At 40.9% G+C, this 16845-nt stretch overlaps 1 protein-coding gene across 1 annotated transcript in view; it reads left to right on the forward strand.

Moving 5' to 3' along the window:
• Positions 1–16845, forward strand: part of LOC311076763 (zinc finger SWIM domain-containing protein 6) — an 81271-nt gene that overhangs the window by 61142 nt on the left and 3284 nt on the right. Inside the window, exons 5-13 of the mRNA XM_084105187.1 lie at positions 10–189; positions 1627–1803; positions 2397–2543; positions 4486–4635; positions 7228–7494; positions 11656–11791; positions 15059–15216; positions 16299–16462; positions 16552–16633. Of these exons, the coding sequence (XP_083961313.1) occupies positions 10–189; positions 1627–1803; positions 2397–2543; positions 4486–4635; positions 7228–7494; positions 11656–11791; positions 15059–15216; positions 16299–16462; positions 16552–16633 (1461 nt within the window). The remainder of the gene's footprint in view (positions 1–9; positions 190–1626; positions 1804–2396; positions 2544–4485; positions 4636–7227; positions 7495–11655; positions 11792–15058; positions 15217–16298; positions 16463–16551; positions 16634–16845) is intronic.

Consider the following 16845-nt stretch of genomic DNA (forward strand, 5'->3'; position numbering starts at 1 on the left):
GTTTCCCAGGTGCCTTGTGGATGTGTATCGTGCTGAACCCCCACTGTAAGCCGGAGCAGAAGGCCGCTTGGCTTCGGCAGCTCAAGAAGTGGAACAGCGTGGACGTGTGTCCCTTGGAGGACGGTAACCACGGCAACGAGCTGCCCAATTTAACCAATGCCTTGCCTCAGGGTGCTCACGGCAACCAAGGTAAGCGTGTGTGTGTGTGTGATGATGATGGTGGGTGTTTTAATCAACCGTGCCTCTGTGCGCCCCTTTTATTAGGCTTTGTGTGACTAATGGAATGCCCCTAATAACAGCGGTTCACTACTTCCTCCCTGGCTTTTGTCCTTGCTGTGCTAATCATAACTCTGGGCAAAAGCGAGGGGCGGGTTGGTGGGGGGGGGGACATAGCTCTATTGAAACTTTTCGATTAGTCAGGTCTTTTATACTGTGGCGACAACGTCTGCGGAGACTTTATTATGTGTTTTGTTATAAATATTCATGCTCCAGACAGGTAATTGCTGAGAAATGACTTCCCCTTTCCGAAGGTATTTTGGGTATGAATGGGTTCTAGACTAGTCGGATAAATGTCTAAGATTTAATTAGAGATTTTGCACTAAGGTGCGGCGATTTTTGATATGGTTTATATGTTTTGTTGACAGTAAAAAAATGAATGCTTTATTTGCTGTTAAAGTGTTTTTTGAAGAAATTGTAATATTCAGCAAGGATGCATTATATATGCATGATATTCAAGACATTTATAATGTTACAAAAGATTCCATTTCAAATAAATGCTGTTAATTGAACTTTCTTTTCATCAAAGAATCCTGGAAAAATTGTTTTATTTATGAGTGAGTCATTGAATCATTCACTCTCCCCGATTTTAAAAATAATAATAATTTAAAGGAGCTGTATGTAAGAAATGTATTTCAATTAATCATAAAATGGCTCTGATATGTCACTAGACATTAAGAAATCATGTTCATTTCAAATACTTATACACCGCTCTACAGTAATTTGAAAGTGATTGCAGTACCAGTTTTGGCCACAATCTTACATACGGCCCCTTTAATGATCATTTTTAATTTGATTTAAACATTTTAAGTGGACTGCAGCAATTTACATTTTCTCAGAATCTATAGTAAATTATGATTTGTTTAGTTGTCTGTTCAGAATAGTGGGAGAATCTCACTAAAATCTCAGTTTATCCAGAATCGTGCAGCTCTAATTGATAAGAAATGTTTCTTGAGCAGCTAATTATTACAACAACAAAAATTATAAAATAAATGCAGCCTTGGTGAGCAGAAGAGACCGAATTCACTGATTCATTGGTGTTATCACTTGTTTAGTTTCTGTATATGTGGAATAGGCTACTGCCAAAAGGCTTGATATAATGATTTATTCTAGCTATATCAGCTGGCTGTAGTATGTAGAGCCACCTTACAGCAGTCACGCCAGGATCTGCACCCCCCGTGAATGACAGGTCAGCTCGCTGCACTAATCTACGGACTTATTTCCGAAGGTTTTACTGTTTGGCCCTGACTGACAGGCCCCCGCGGGCCTCGCTCTCAGAGCTAGCATTGAGAATGACAGAGCAATTTCCTTTCTCTCTTCCCTGTCTCTCCTCCTCCTCCTCTTCCTCAGATTTGGGCACCCGGCCCCACCGGACGGTTTTCACACGAGCCATCGAGGCATGCGATCTCCACTGGCAAGACAGCCACTTACAGCACATTATCAACGACGACCTCTACACCAACTACTGCTACCATGACAACACTGAAAATTCGCTCTTCGACTCTCGCGGCTGGCCCCTGTGGCACGGTGAGCGGAAAAAGACGTTCGCTTGACTCGCCTCTTTGTGTTGTGCAGTTCTATAGCATTAAGGAAAAAAAAAGGAGAGTGAGTTTAAGGAAAAAAGCAATGAATGGAGGCTTTATACGGAGCGAGAACGAGAGTTTCTACAGTCAAACCAAAAAATTATTCAGACACCAGATATCATTTTGTAGATTATAGTTAATTTATGTAAGTGAGGAGAGCAAAATAAAGTAAACTGTGACATATTATACCCTTCATATATTGGACTACCAGTAAAATTGATAAAAATTAGGGACCAATTTATCTAATTGTGTAGTTAAATTTAACAGCTGACAGATATTCAACATAATTCATGTGTGAGACAGTCTAACAGAAGGACGGACAAAACCAGTCAAATATCAACTGAGTTCTGCTCATATTTCATTCCCATTTTCTAAACTATAGTGAATAAACTGTGATAATGTGAGAAATGTTGAGGCGTCTGAATACATGTTGGTTTGACTGTAAATGAAAGGGATTTTTAATTTTTAGCGTGCGGGCGAATATGTTTCTCTGTTGTGCTCGTCTGAGGTTTTTAAAGCATGTTTTTTGAACGGCAGAACACGTCCCTACGGCCTGCGCCAGAGTAGATGCACTGAGATCTCACGGTTACCCACGGGAAGCACTGCGATTGGCCATCGCCATCGTCAACACCCTGCGCCGGCAGCAGCAGAAACAGCTGGAGCTCTTCCGAAACCACAAGAAAGGTGAGTTCAAAACTGGGATGTCTGCTAAAAATGAACATTCGGTCGGTGAAAGCGTTTGATTATAAGTTGAAGCAGTGCATAATGCATCCTATCATGAACTTCCTTAGACTGGCGGCATGGTTTCCCATGCATCGTTTAATATTACTGCTGTATGTGGGAAGAGACAAATCTTATGGAATGAAACATGAGCTAACATGAACTTGCCAACATTCGACTACAGGAGAGAGACCATGTCTGAGTTCCTATTGGTAGTTGCTGTGACGCATCACTGCTTATGGCACATGCTGTATAATGTTATATTGCGTGATATATTACACCGTAACCAGATGTGACAACGTCTATTACTGCGACGTCGTGGCTAGAACAACAATATACAATCTCAGGTACTAATTATATGCTTTATTTAGTTTATTTGATGTGAGGTTGAATATCATTTTGCGTCACCTTTATGGATGATGGATAATTCACCTCAGATTTTGAAAATAAAAGGAGAACGTTCAAACTGTGAACGAACAATTTCTATGGCAAAGATTGTTTCAGTCACTCGGTATTTATTTTTAATGCTGTTAAAATGGTGTTATATTTGTGAATTTGATTATATATCCATTTGGTTGCGAGTGCATTGTGCTTGCTGAGAGACTCCGCCCACACTCTCTTTTAATTGGCTGTGATCTTTTTGATTGATTTGGTTGCGAGTGCAGTGCGCTTGCAGAGACTCCGCCCACACTCTCTTCTGATTGGCTGTGATTTTGGATTGATTTGGTTGCGAATGCATTGTGCTTGCTGAGAGACTCCGCCCACACTCTCTTTTAATTGGCTGTGGTTTTTGATTGATTTGGTTGCAAGTGCAGTGCGCTTGCAGAGAGACTCCGCCCACACTCTCTTCTGATTGGCTGTGATTTTGGATTGATTTGGTTGAGTGCAGTGCACTTGCAGAGAGACTCCGCCCACACTCTCTTCTGATTGGCTGTGATTTTGGATTGACTTTGTCGCATCTCGTAGCGGCGTCTGGTGTGGACTAACAAATTGCTTGTCACTGGAATCTTATCGCATCACGTCCAGTTAGAACATGGTGTTAGATGGTAAAACATTTTTTGTTTTGTCTTGACAGACCGTCATTGCATTGTCAGCAGTCGCTCATGTTGCCAGAAATCACCTATTTCTGTTGAACACGAAGGTCTTGCAGGCAATTTGATGCAAATCACGTGCAGTTTGAAACTGGCATTTTCTCTCCATCATTTTCTGTCCTTTTTCTGTTATCTGTATCACTAACAGTGCCAAAAAGGCCAGAAATGGTAGCATTGTTACCCAATTATCTTTTCAGCAGCGTGTGCCTGTGCTCTGTGTCTCAGTGTCTAATGGCCAGGTAACGGTTTCATGCAGCACTGCTCTTCACTAGAGCTGAATGTCCACTTGTGCCCAGCAGGGCTCAGGTCAATTGCATTTAAATGCAAATGACTACTTGTTGTGGTGAAAGTGCCCACGCATAATTCATATTATTCAAATGAGGCGGCTCTATGGCCCGGTCCTGGGCTTTATGTAAAACACTAGTGCAGTGATATCCACAAGAGACGCCTCACAAAGTCAGACTGTTTGTCTCTTGGTAGGTGTGCTGTTTTTATCAATATATTACGTATTTGTTTTTGTATTAAATGAAATATAGTTTCTTTCCATTCATCTTCCATTTTTGGATGAGAGTTCTTTGCAATGCATTCTGGGAGTTCATGTGATTCAAGAATCAACTGTTAGAATGAATAGAGCATGAGTAATTTTAATAACCACTCAATACCCTAAAAAGTTTTCTATCAATGCATGACAGTACTGAAAAAAATTGTCCGCCATCTTGGTTATTTTGCAATAACAAGGTACGATATAAGGTCAAAAAGAGTGTTTGTTTGTTTACCTTTGAAAAACAAACCCTTTTATTGTTTTCTCCCTCTAGATTTGCTTCATAAAGGGGTGACGTCCATCACTAATCTAGAAGGATGGGTGGGACACCCTCTGGACCCCATCGGCACGCTCTTCAGCACGCTGATGGAAACAGGCCGCGGGGATGAAGACGGTTCGCAAGGAGGGTTTCTAGATTTCTCAGGTACTGAGACGCGAGATGCTGTAGCACATCACAATCTTTATGATTCGTGTTATTTACAGAGTGTTTTTACGAAACTGTCCTGTTAACACCCTGTTAAAGCGTCAGGCATCTTAAACGTCCTCTGTAATATTTATAGTTAAAACTGTTAATGTAAAAAAAAATTACAGCATGTGCCATGTGCTCCATGGCTGTAAAATGATTAAGGAACATAGTTTTTGCTTTGTTATTGACACAACATCCATTTGCAATGGGAGTTTTCCGCACATTTTTAGACCACCGTAGTAGGACCCGATCAGCTGTCTCTCTAACTAACCTCACTTATGCTTCTACTTTAGACTCTGATTAAAAAGATATGGTATCTGATTAAAAAGATATGGTATATATTAAGAGTAAAGGGTGAGTCTCTTTTATCTGAGCCTAAAAGTTGTAACTTTATTCTTCACTGCTGCATTTTTAATGCACTTTTAATTTTAATGTTTTCTGTTCCCATCTCTTATTCATGAGCTTTGATTGGAGAGATGACTGTATCACAATCAGAGAACATGGTGCTGCAATTATACGTTATTGTTGCCTTTGGGCTTATGCCCATTCTGATTGGCATCAGAAAGCGTAGGTGCGATCGCCCGTCTCCAACTCAAGATGGGCACCAATGAGCCATTAGCCTAGTGTGCATGCAAACAAACTTGTACCTAATTAGGAGTTCCTATGGTCCAAAAGAGATTTTGATGGGGATAGGATTTTGCATGACACCGGATATGTGGACTGTGGATCTGTAGACTATGTAGGAGTCGTAACTTGCCTGATGTATCCCTCCTAATTCCCCAGCTTCCCGTCTAGGGCTTCTTGCTAGTGAGGCTGTTCAGTTAGTCCACGAGTAGACAAGGCTCCCCTTAAGCCAAAGCACTGGCTTTTATTTCTCTTTCTCTGTGGTTGTCTTTGAACTTTTGAGTTTATTAGTGAAGGAGAAAGAAAGAGATTTGGTGGTTGGATTGCAGAAAAAAAGAAGGTGTGAAGCCTCGAGCTTCCCTCTTCGCGCTCATTTTTGATTAGGACATTAAATCCTCCCGGAGCCATCTGCACAGGTCCAAAGAGGCATCATTAAAACATTATGATGCTTCTCATTATTAGCCCCAAATGAGTCACCATTGGTATTAATGTGTAACCAAGAACATGGAGCCCTGGATTCACTTTGTTGTTAAAATAATAAAGGCATGAACGATCAGAAATCCAGGGTTTTTTGATGTGTTTTTTAACACATGGCCATTTTGCTTTGTCTTTCAAGGTTTTAAAGGAGGGGTTTGCTCAAAATTCCTTTTATGAAACTTGTTTTAATCTTAGCATATCTTTAGGCCTTCATGCAAATTGCATCTTATTTTAGCCCTGTGTTTGCATAGTGGAATCTCAATTATAGAAACCTGAGGGAATGACTCGTTACGTCCAATTAAAAGCTTGGAATTGGTGCTGAGGGATCGATGACACCCAGCCAATCAGATAGGTAGACTTGGTCTTTAGGTTCAATTCCTCACTGCCAATCAAAAGATGAGGCATCAAATCCATTGCAGCCAATCAAAAGGATAGATTTGGTTCTAAGGGACCGACTCCTTAGCGCCAAATCGGTTCCTCACAGCCAATGAAAAGACTGGATTTGGTGCTGAGGGATTAAACTGGTTGAGGATTCAATCCAGCCTTTAATTGGCTGAGGTCAAACCCTTTGCACTAAAACCAGCCTTTTGATTAGGGCCAATCCTCAGCACAAAACAATCCAGCCTTTTTAATCAATCAACAAGGTGGATTTGTTACTTATGGATTGACCTCTTAATAAATTAGAAGACTGAATTTGGTGTGGATCAGTTCCTCACACCCATTAAGACTGGATTTGGTGCAGAAAGACCGACTTCTCAGCAAATTATAAGGCTGGATTTGGTGCTAAGGATAAGTTTCTCAAAGCCAGTTGAGAGACTGGTTGAGGCGTCAATCCTTAGCACCATATTCAGCCTTTTAATTGGCTGAGATGTTGATCCCTGCGCACTAAATACAGACTTTTGATTGGATAAGGGACCAATCCTCAGCACAAAAACAGCCTTTCCAATCGACTCCATTGCAGCCAATTAAAAAGCTGGATTCGGTGCGGAATTGGTTGGAAGGATTGCGAGGCTCAGAGCTGCACGTCGGAGTTGGCGACCACATAGTTTGAGATCAGTGAAGAGTGAAGAGCAAGGGCTCAGCCTGTCTGTCTTTCTCTCTTTCTCTCCTAGTTTCTAAATACAGCCTGAGCCTCGTCATATCCAACAGCATTTCGCACCATCTCACAGATATGAATGCGATGCATGAACTATCCAATGCATTTGCGAATCCAGGGTACAGTGTATTACCTCAGTCACTCAGGAGCCTAATTGAGCATGCCTTGCCTTATGCCCTATCCGGCTGAGCTGCTTCATTAGACCAGGCAGAGTTCCTCTCTGGTGCCTCATTATACGACAAGACCTGTCTAAGAACGAGTGCCTGGGAGGAAGGTCTCACTACAGTGGTTAACTCTGGAGGTGTCACCACCTCCCAGTTTCTTACTAGCTTTCTGTTTCTCGCCCTCTGCAGCCAGCACAATGAGCTCGAGCAAGCACAGCGAGCTGCACTTGTTTCCGTCCACGCGCCGATTCCTGGAGGAGGGTGAATCATACCTTGCCCTGGCGGTGGAAACGGCCCTGATGGGACTGGGTCAGCAAAGAATCATGCCCGACGGACTGTACGCCCAAGAGAAGGTGTGCCGCAACGAGGAGCACCTGATCGCCAAACTGCAGGAAGTGGACCTGGACGACACCCTGGTCAAGATCTTCCGCAAGCAAGCTGTCTTCCTATTAGAGGGTAAGTATTGGTGCTTTCGCAGATTTACGGTGCGACCGGAGGGAACGATGGCAATGCTATTTGGTTTTTCATTAACTACAGCTAAAAGATATCAATAGCCTGAGGAAGCAATTTGGATGTAGTTAACGATTCTGGAATGGATGCATTTGATTTCCTCATGCGTCAGCTAAATATCTAGCCAAATACTTCGTTTATGAAGCATGCCTTTAACAACTTGCTCAAGTATTGCACATGGTATAGACAAGAGTTGTCAAAATCCTTCTCCTTGAGGGCTGCATTCCTGCAGAGTTTAGCTACAACCTTCTCCAATACACCTGATAAGAGGTTCCTATATCCTAAAGACCTTAATTTGCTGGTTTAGTTGTCTAACTAGTATGGGAGCTAAACCCAGGAACGGGACCCTCCAAAAGTTGATAGTCCAATAAGCGTAAAAATGCATTGAATTAAAGTGAACCGATCTAAGGATCACAACATCATGGACATTTCCTCTGCAAAACTCACCAGTTGTTTCTAGGGCAGTGCTAGGGTGTTCTGAGCGCTTGCTTGTTAGTTGCAAAGGTATTCTGTGGTTGATTGGGCCTTGCTAGGTGGTCGCTTACTTTTCAAGGCCCTTGTAACCACTAAGAATACCTTAGAAACTGACTCTTTACCACCTACAACAGCTTAGCAGAAATTTGGAAAGTTGCTAACTTTTGCAGGGGCAAGGACCATTCTTGTTTACTTCAGAAACCTAGTTGTTTTCCTAGTTTAACAAAGTTACAGACTGCATTAGGTCACATTTCCCTCAGAGCGGTGTTCAGTATGTGTAAAAGTGCTCAGTGGTGGACGAGGCTGTTTGTTTCACTCGCGGCTGGTGTTGGGAGTAAAACGAAACGGTCTTCTGCCTCTGAATGCCACTGGGTTGTTTTGAAAGAATGAAGAGAACTGATAAACTGGCCCCGCAGTGTGGATTCCTCCACCCAGCGAATGCCAAGAGCGTGACGGGGGCACAATGAACAGGAAGGCATGCATTCGATTGGCTACAGGGTTTGGGGGAGTTCTGGTCAAATATGAAAATCCAACAAAACAACAAGAGTGTTCTCACACTGAGAGACATCCAGAGCATGCCACCCCTTCCAGCACACGCCGTAATAGAGATAGCATGCTCAGCTGTGTGTGTGTGTGTTTTTAGTTAGAAACTTTAGCAAGACGTGACTGCAGCTCTGTTCCAAGCCTAGTGAGCTGCCTTGCTGTCTACTCGCTACATAGATAGTTCAATTGCACAGTTCACTCATATTACTATGAATGGGAGAATGTGCAACATGCAATATGGTGGAATAAGTCCTTTTAAATAAAAGAGCCAATCGGCCAATGGTAATGTCATAGCGTAAGAATCTACCTTTACTTTTAAAAGTCAATGTTCTGAGATGCGCTTGGGACTCCACATGCTCAATGGCTTTACCAACCTGAAATATGTTTTTTTAATGCTATTTAAGCATAATAAGCAGTTAAGCATCAGAATTTGGTGATGATGTAGGGATGCACAATATATCGGCCACCATATCAGTATCAGCCGATATATGATCATTTTTAATGTTATCGGTATCGACCCAATTAGAAAATTTGGCCGATATATATGTATTATTTTCTTCAGCTGAGACTCTTCAGATGCGCACTGTTCAACATGATGGTTTTGAATTACTTGAAATATGATTGGAATCACTTTAAAACAGGAAAATACAGTGAAGGGCCCCATACAAGTCTGTCATATCGGCTACGTAAAATTGTGTGCTTGGGATCTGGTGAGACTTTTGTAATCAGGCTCTCAAAAATGTAATAAAAATTTGGATTTAGATTTATCGGCCAATATATCGGTTATCGGCTTTCAAGTATGAATTATCAGTTTTATCAAAATTTTCATATCGGTGCATCCCTACATTTTGGTTTGTTATAGATAGGAGTTAGTCTGACTCTTGCATCCCTTGAAAGACATTACCATGTTGCTAAGCTAACAACTTGATGCTCTAATAAGCATCAAAACAGTCAAATTAAATTTTACTCGATATTTTTGTCCTATTTTTTAAAAATATGTACTTAGTAATGAAATATATAGCCATCTTAAACGTATTTTTTTTTTCTCAAAGCTTGTCCCAAGGCATTCTGGGATTGCATTAGCTCTGCAGTATACTTGCAGTGCTGTTTATAATTTAGCCAAAATAAGAGATCTGACAAGGCCAGCATAAACATGCACTGCAGAGAATCTCAGTATAAAAATGAAATCTTGATGGCCAATTAGTTGAGATAAATGCTGATTATTTGCTTAAATATTTAATTCTACTAATATATATTATTTGACAAATATTTGTGTGTAATATGTATTTTTATGCTTAGCACCATGCTAAGTCTCTCATGCACTTCACATGGGTAGCACTATTTGTGAGTCTCTGCCTATTTTAGAGCATCACATATGAGGTTTTATTTTGGTTAAATAGTGCCTAGGTAGGCAGCACATATGAATGTTTAGTTTGGTTGCTTTGTCGGTGTCTGTTGTATGTCATGTGCCGTGTGTATTTGTGAAGAGGCTTGTGGTCGCTGCGTTCTCAGTCACAAATAATCTAATGACAGGGAAAGCTAAGCTTTCACATATGGCTTTATATTGAAGGCAAGTGTGAAAAAAGCCCTGCGCTCTTGAAAGTGGCCGTGTGGTTTGAGGATGGGGGGGGGGGTACTGTAAAACGATCTGTAAGCAGATTACCCATGATGCAGCACAACACCACAAGCCCATCTCAGCCTGCTTTTTGTGCGTTTCGCCTGGAAATGGATAATGTTGCTTGCAGCTTTTCAGAGAGGATGTTATCCGTGTGTGTTCTTGACCTACGACCGAACTATGATGTTATGATGGCGATATGCATGGTGGAATTTGAAGTGCTCCGCCACAGCGCTTTATGTGATTTTGATGCGTCATGCAGAAGGGTGTCTTGGGTGTGTGTGAGGTGAAACAGTAACCTCCTAAGGCGTTTCTTTCTCACACTCTTACACCCTGTTTGTACCAACAAATCTGTGCATATCTAACCACATCTCACAGCTTCTGCATGCGTTTTATCTCTTGAAATAGTACGTCAGCTTTTTTGAAGTCATCAATGGCACTTTCAGACTTTTGTTAACATTAGTGCTGAAAGAGAAATGTACAAACTTAATGATGATGTCATTTTAAACGCATATCACAAAAGTTTTACATCTAAAGACGTTGATTAGGACTTATTAATGACAATAAATAACTGGTTAAACAAGATGCATAACACTTACTAAAAAGGATGAAATATTTTGTGTTTACTTGCATGTCATGTGACCATTTACCAGCATCAGAGAACCATGAAAATGACAACGTGTTGTTAAATTGACATTACTTAACCCTGTAAAGCCTGACATGAAATAATGCTCAGATTTTTATTTTTTTTAATTTTTTTTTATAATGGAATAGTTTATTGAACATTTATATCAAAGGATGAAATTCTGATGCTTGTAATGTAAATCTTTATAACAGTATAGCAGATACTTACATAAAATGGATATAAATATCAATTACTGCCAATATGTCTTAAAATGATATTTAAATACTTAGTTTTATGATCAAAGCTCTGTACTTTTAAAATATATAATGCAATGCAATACAATAATGATTGAGAAATGAACAAATAAACCTTCCTCAACCTTCCTGATGATCCAATTTGAGACTCATGATATTGATAATCAAGTAAACTGAAGTTGCTTCAGTCCAGTAAGTGTTGAAATCTTGAAATATTACAAACAATATCAAAGTTATTCTTACATTTACTTTATAAAAAACAAGAAATAACAAAAAAGACAAGCATAAGGTGGATGTTTTTACAATTATACTAAAAGGCTTTTTACTTGTTGAAAAAGTCTAAATTACAATAAGACAACAGAAGACAGATTGATCAGCAAAGTTTTGATCATGTTGATCATTTAGAGGCCTTAGAAATCAGTGCATCAAATATCATACAGGCTTTATAGGGTTAAAATCTCAGGGGGGGCTTAAAAAATGATTTGGGTCAAATGGGTTCGGCTGACAAAAAAGTTCAGGAATCCCTGATTTAAATGAAGATTAATGCAGCTGTCCTGGATGTTGAAGTGTGTCTCACGCAGTGTGTTTTCTTGCAGGTGGGCCCTACAGTGGTTTGGGAGAGCTCATCTATAGAGAGAGCGTTCCGATGCACACGTTTGCCAAGTATCTCTTCACATGCCTCCTACCTCACGATGCCGAACTGGCGTACAAAATTGCACTGAGAGCAATGCGGTGAGTTTCCACAGGCCACACGAAAGCCGTCATGTCCACCTATAGTAACACACACACACACACACACACGCGACTGTGGCTCAGTTTCCCCTTCCGTCACTTGTTTTTATCGCCTTCGCTCACCCAGAGAAGGCACAGTTACATCTCCACTGATTCTCGTGTGTGTGTGTGTGTGTGTGTGTGTGTGTATAGGGCGTGAGGTTATCTGGGGCACCGTTTAATCAAAAAGCGCCTTTTGCTTGGAAAACTGCTAAATAATTCATGCCCACTGAAAATGAGTTTTTGAAAAAGTGTGAATAATAAATATGTGTCGTTGAGTCTAATTTGGGCTGCAGAGGTAATGCAGAGCGCTGCTTTCACCACACACACACACACACTGTGTTTATGGCCGTTTGTGTATGCGTACAAACCCTGTGTGTGAGTGTAAGAGAGAGAGAAAGTGTGTGAGTGTAAGAGAGAGAGAGAGTGTGTGAGTGTAAGAGAGAGAGAAAGTGTGTGAGTGTAAGAGAGAGAGAAAGTGTGAGTGTAAGAGAGAGTGTGAGTGTAAGAGAGAGAGAGTGTGTGAGTGTGAGAGAGTGTGAGTGTGTGAGAGAGACAGAGAGAGAGAGTGTGTGTGTGTAAGAGTGTTTACGTGTGTGTGTGTGTGTGTGTGTGTGAGAGAGAGAGAGAGTGTGTGAGTGTAAGAGAGAGAGGGTGTGTGAGTGTAAAAGAGAGAGAGAGTGTGTGTAAGAGAGAGAGAGTGTGTGTGTGTAAGAGAGTGTTTATGTGTGTGTGTGTGAGAGAGAGAGAGAGTGTGTGTGTGAGTGTAAGAGAGAGAGTGTGTGAGTGTAAGAGAGAGAGAGAGTGTGTGTGAGTGTGAGAGAGTGTGTGTGTGTGTAAGAGAGTGTTTATGTGTGTGTGTGTGTGAGAGAGAGAGAGAGTGTGTGTGTGTGGATCACACAAAACGGGCGCATGAAACACAAGCAAAACTAATATCAGTGTAAATCGTTCATACAACTATTCTTGCGTAAACTGATGTGTTTGTTTCAAAGCATCAAGTTTTGCGCATTAACGACAGAGATCAGTTCTGCGTGTTCTAATGTTAATAGTCGCATTCAATTCAGTATTTGTTTGAGTTGAAAATGTCATATATGCGCAAAATTGGAATATCGTGACGAACTATTTGTGATCGAGATTGAGACAAAATTGTCACTTTCGGGCAAATTGGTTCAAATGATGATCACATGACCTAAAGAATGTGTTGATTGATATCTGGCATTTATGCATAATGTTTTTAATGATTGATTTACACCGCGATTTAGTTTGTTGTGCTTGTGTTTCTTGAGCGAGGCCCAATGTGCAACTGTGTCCTAACCAGGCGTGATGTCATCATTTTTCTGCGCACACTGGACTCAAAAAAGCACAATCCCAGCCGATCCGAACACTTCTGATGTTTAATATGCAGTTAAGCACAGCGGACTCGAGAGATTTCACTGTGAACATCACAGCTCGCTTTGATCGTGTGCTGGTTTCTGGCTGGTTCTGGTCCAACAGATTTACATCGACATCTTGTCACAGATTTCCTCTCATATGTTTTATTAATCTTTCTTTTTTGAGCAACCTACACACACACACACACACACACAAAATGTCTGGTATTGTATTATATTTTGATTGGATTGCGTTTACCGGGGGATTTTCACGTATAAAGTCAATGGTATCAAACAAAGATCCTCTAAGTTTAGCCGGCGCAGGAGCTTCGGGCTCAGTATTGACTTTCTCTATAAAAAGACCACGGTCTCCAAATAACTGCTCTCCGCGGCATCGGCTCAGACGAGGCCTGATCTCCTCATAATACAATTCCCTTTTGTAGATAACTCCGTAATTATCTCCATGCCAGGACATGATGCTTCGACATATACGAACGGACGAATCCTGCTCTGACATGAGGATGTGTGATCAGATAGATGATTGGAAGTTGCATATGACTGGAAAGTCATGCTAGATACAGAAAGTAGCCTTAAAGATGCCCAACATGCAACTAATGGGCAATTTACAAGGTCATATTCGACATCTGTCATAATGAGGATGTCCATTTTATAAGTGCATGGCAAAGATGTGCTCATATGGAAGATCTCTGAAGTTCATGTCATGCCTAAAACAGGGTCAAATCCAGCTGGATGCTTCTTTCTGCCATGTTGTAGTATTAATGGTGTGTGTGTGTGTGTAAAGGCCACCGGCCGCCTCCAGGCTCATGTTATCTGGCTAAAACAATACAGCAAAACCTCTCTTTTTGAACGACACACTGTCCTTTCCCAGAGGAACTTCTGCTGTGCTTCTAGAGCTGTTGAAACCTTTTTTAAATGATAATTTATGTCCATAAATCACTTCCTGGTCAGTTAATGGCAACCAAAAGATTAGTAATATTGATATCAAATATTAAACGTTTAGCTACTTCCATCTTCCCATGCAGTCTTCAGACTTCATCTTTAAAACGATGGAATTCGCACTCGTCTTTAGTGAACAGTAAGCCCCGCCCACTTTCATTTTTTTTTTTTATCTCAATCATTTTGACATTTAACTTTTAAAGTCCCCCTGCAGTCAATAATTGTATCCCTTAAAACTGATCTTTGATCATCAAAATGACACATTTAAAAGTTTTTTCCTTGAAAAACATTTCTTCATGCCTTATAATATCTTGAATGTAACTCGACACCCTTGCCTCATTTAGTATTTGCAGTTCTATGAATATGCAAATGAGCCCCGCCTATATATATATATATATATACATACACATATATTATTTTTAAAAATATTTGCATGTATATACTGAATATATTTATGCATAATTTATATTATATATATTTTTTATACATAAATAACTAATTGTTCTTAAATATATACATGCATGTGTGTGTATTTATATATACAAAATAATTATACAAAGCACACACATATATTATGTCAACACAGACGTTTATTTTGGATAAATAAATGTTGCTGATAAAAAGATGTTTCTGTGTGTGTGAGTGTGTGAGTGTGTGAGTGCGTGAGTGCGTGTGTGTGTGTTTTCCTCTGTCTCTTCTGCTGTTTCTGAAACTGACGATGTTGCTGTGTGTGAGAACGCGTGTGTGTGTGTGTGTGTGTGTGTGTGTTTTGCTCTGTCTGTTCTGCTGTTTCTGAAACTGACGATGTTGCTGTGTGTGAGAACGCGTGTGTGTGTGTTTTGCTCTGTCTGTTCTGCTGTTTCTGAAACTGACGATGTTGCTGTGTCTCTTTGGTTCGTAGGTTACCAGTGTTGGAATCCACGGCTCCTTCGGGCGACATGTCCCGGCCTCACCATATAGTATCAGTCGTCCCCAACCGTTACCCGCGGTGGTTCACCCTCAGCCACATCGAGTCCCAGCAGTGCGAGCTGGCCTCCACCATGCTGACCGCAGCCAAAGGTCAGAGAGTCTCCTTCACTCTCCATCACTATATCTCCAGACTGTATCGAGTCTATAGTTAACCGAGATGCTGAAATGATGGCTATTGCATGTTTGCTTAATGCAGGCCTGTGATGCGCGTTTCCACTAGCAGACGACAAAACTACGAGTTCCGACCGTAAAATATCGAATCTGCTTTCCTCTCCTTGGTTTGGAGAAACAACAGGCTTGGAAAAGTTGCACACTATTTTTAAGATCTAAAAGCAGCGCAGAAATCAGAGATCAGCAAACTGGGGATGAGTGGAAATCCTGTCTCTGAACGCAGCGTTTGAAGGGTTTCTCAGCGTCTCGCATCACACTGGGCATCTGGCTCTAGTGCTGACTCACGGCTCATGCTGAGTGAGTGTGTGTGTGTGCGCGAGAGTGTGCGCGTGCATGCATGTGCATGTAAAGTATGCAGAGTGTGTTTAGTTAAGCATAAGCCGTGTGCGTGACTGTAAGTGTGTGTGTGTATGTGTGTGTGTGTGAGTGCGAGAGCGTGTGCGTGTGTGTGTTTGCTGTAGACAGTGTTTCTGAGCTCCTGATGTTTCTCCAAGGTCACTGGCGACTGTTTGCAGTGTTTACAGAAATGGCAGAATGGCCAGTCACGTCCAATTTCCATCACTTGTGTGAACCCGTTTATATCCCATTAAATATTTATGAAATATTACACATTCTCTGTCCTCCCTTGTATTTTCACTAGGGATGTGCATGAGTACCTGAGGAGTCTGAATCGACAGCAATCGATTGGGAATGCATTAATATTAATTTCATGAACTTAATGTTAATACTTAAATTATTTTTATATTTACAGTAATGTTTAATCATGAATGCATTAATTATGTCGCACAATTTGTCATGTTTCATTGCGTTATTTTCACAAATAAAACCATCGAGTCCAAGCACAACTATGCAATATGCTTATAAATTGTTTAACAAACTTTCAATAATTTTTTAATTTAAAATACACTACATAATTTGCATTCTTCCAGTTGTAATGTATCATAAAAGGCGGAACACACTGGTTGAGATGTTCATGTGTCGTTGTCCTGTGTTGTTTGCAGGTGACGCCCGAAGGTTAGAGACAGTATTAGAGTCCATACAGAAGAACATTCACTCCTCCTCTCATATCTTCAAACTGGCGCAGGATGCCTTTAAGATCGCGACGCTCATGGACAGTTTGCCGGACATCACTCTGCTAAAGGTCTCCCTGGAGCTGGGTCTTCAGGTATACACACTTCTCCATCAAACACACACTTACACCTGTGTGCGCTCATTTCCTTACATGTTTTCTGTTTCTTTCCTGATGTCTCTCAGGTAATGCGTATGACGCTTTCGACGCTGAACTGGCGGCGGCGAGAGATGGTACGATGGCTAGTCACATGTGCCACAGAAGTTGGTAAGTTTGAACTTTCAGTGTTTCCAGATCTTGGTTAGCTAAAACAAAAGCAATTATCCAGTCAAGGCTGCACTTTACTGTGATTTTACCACGGTATGATAGCTAAACAGAGTAAAATAACCATAATACACAGCCATGAGTGACTTATTTTTTTTACAAAATTGCAATCCGTTTAAAATTACGGATTGCAATTTTAAACTATTAACTAGTAA

The sequence above is a fragment of the Abramis brama genome, assembly GCF_963993115.1.
Source record: "Abramis brama genome assembly, chromosome: 25".
Lineage (NCBI taxonomy): Eukaryota > Metazoa > Chordata > Actinopteri > Cypriniformes > Leuciscidae > Abramis > Abramis brama.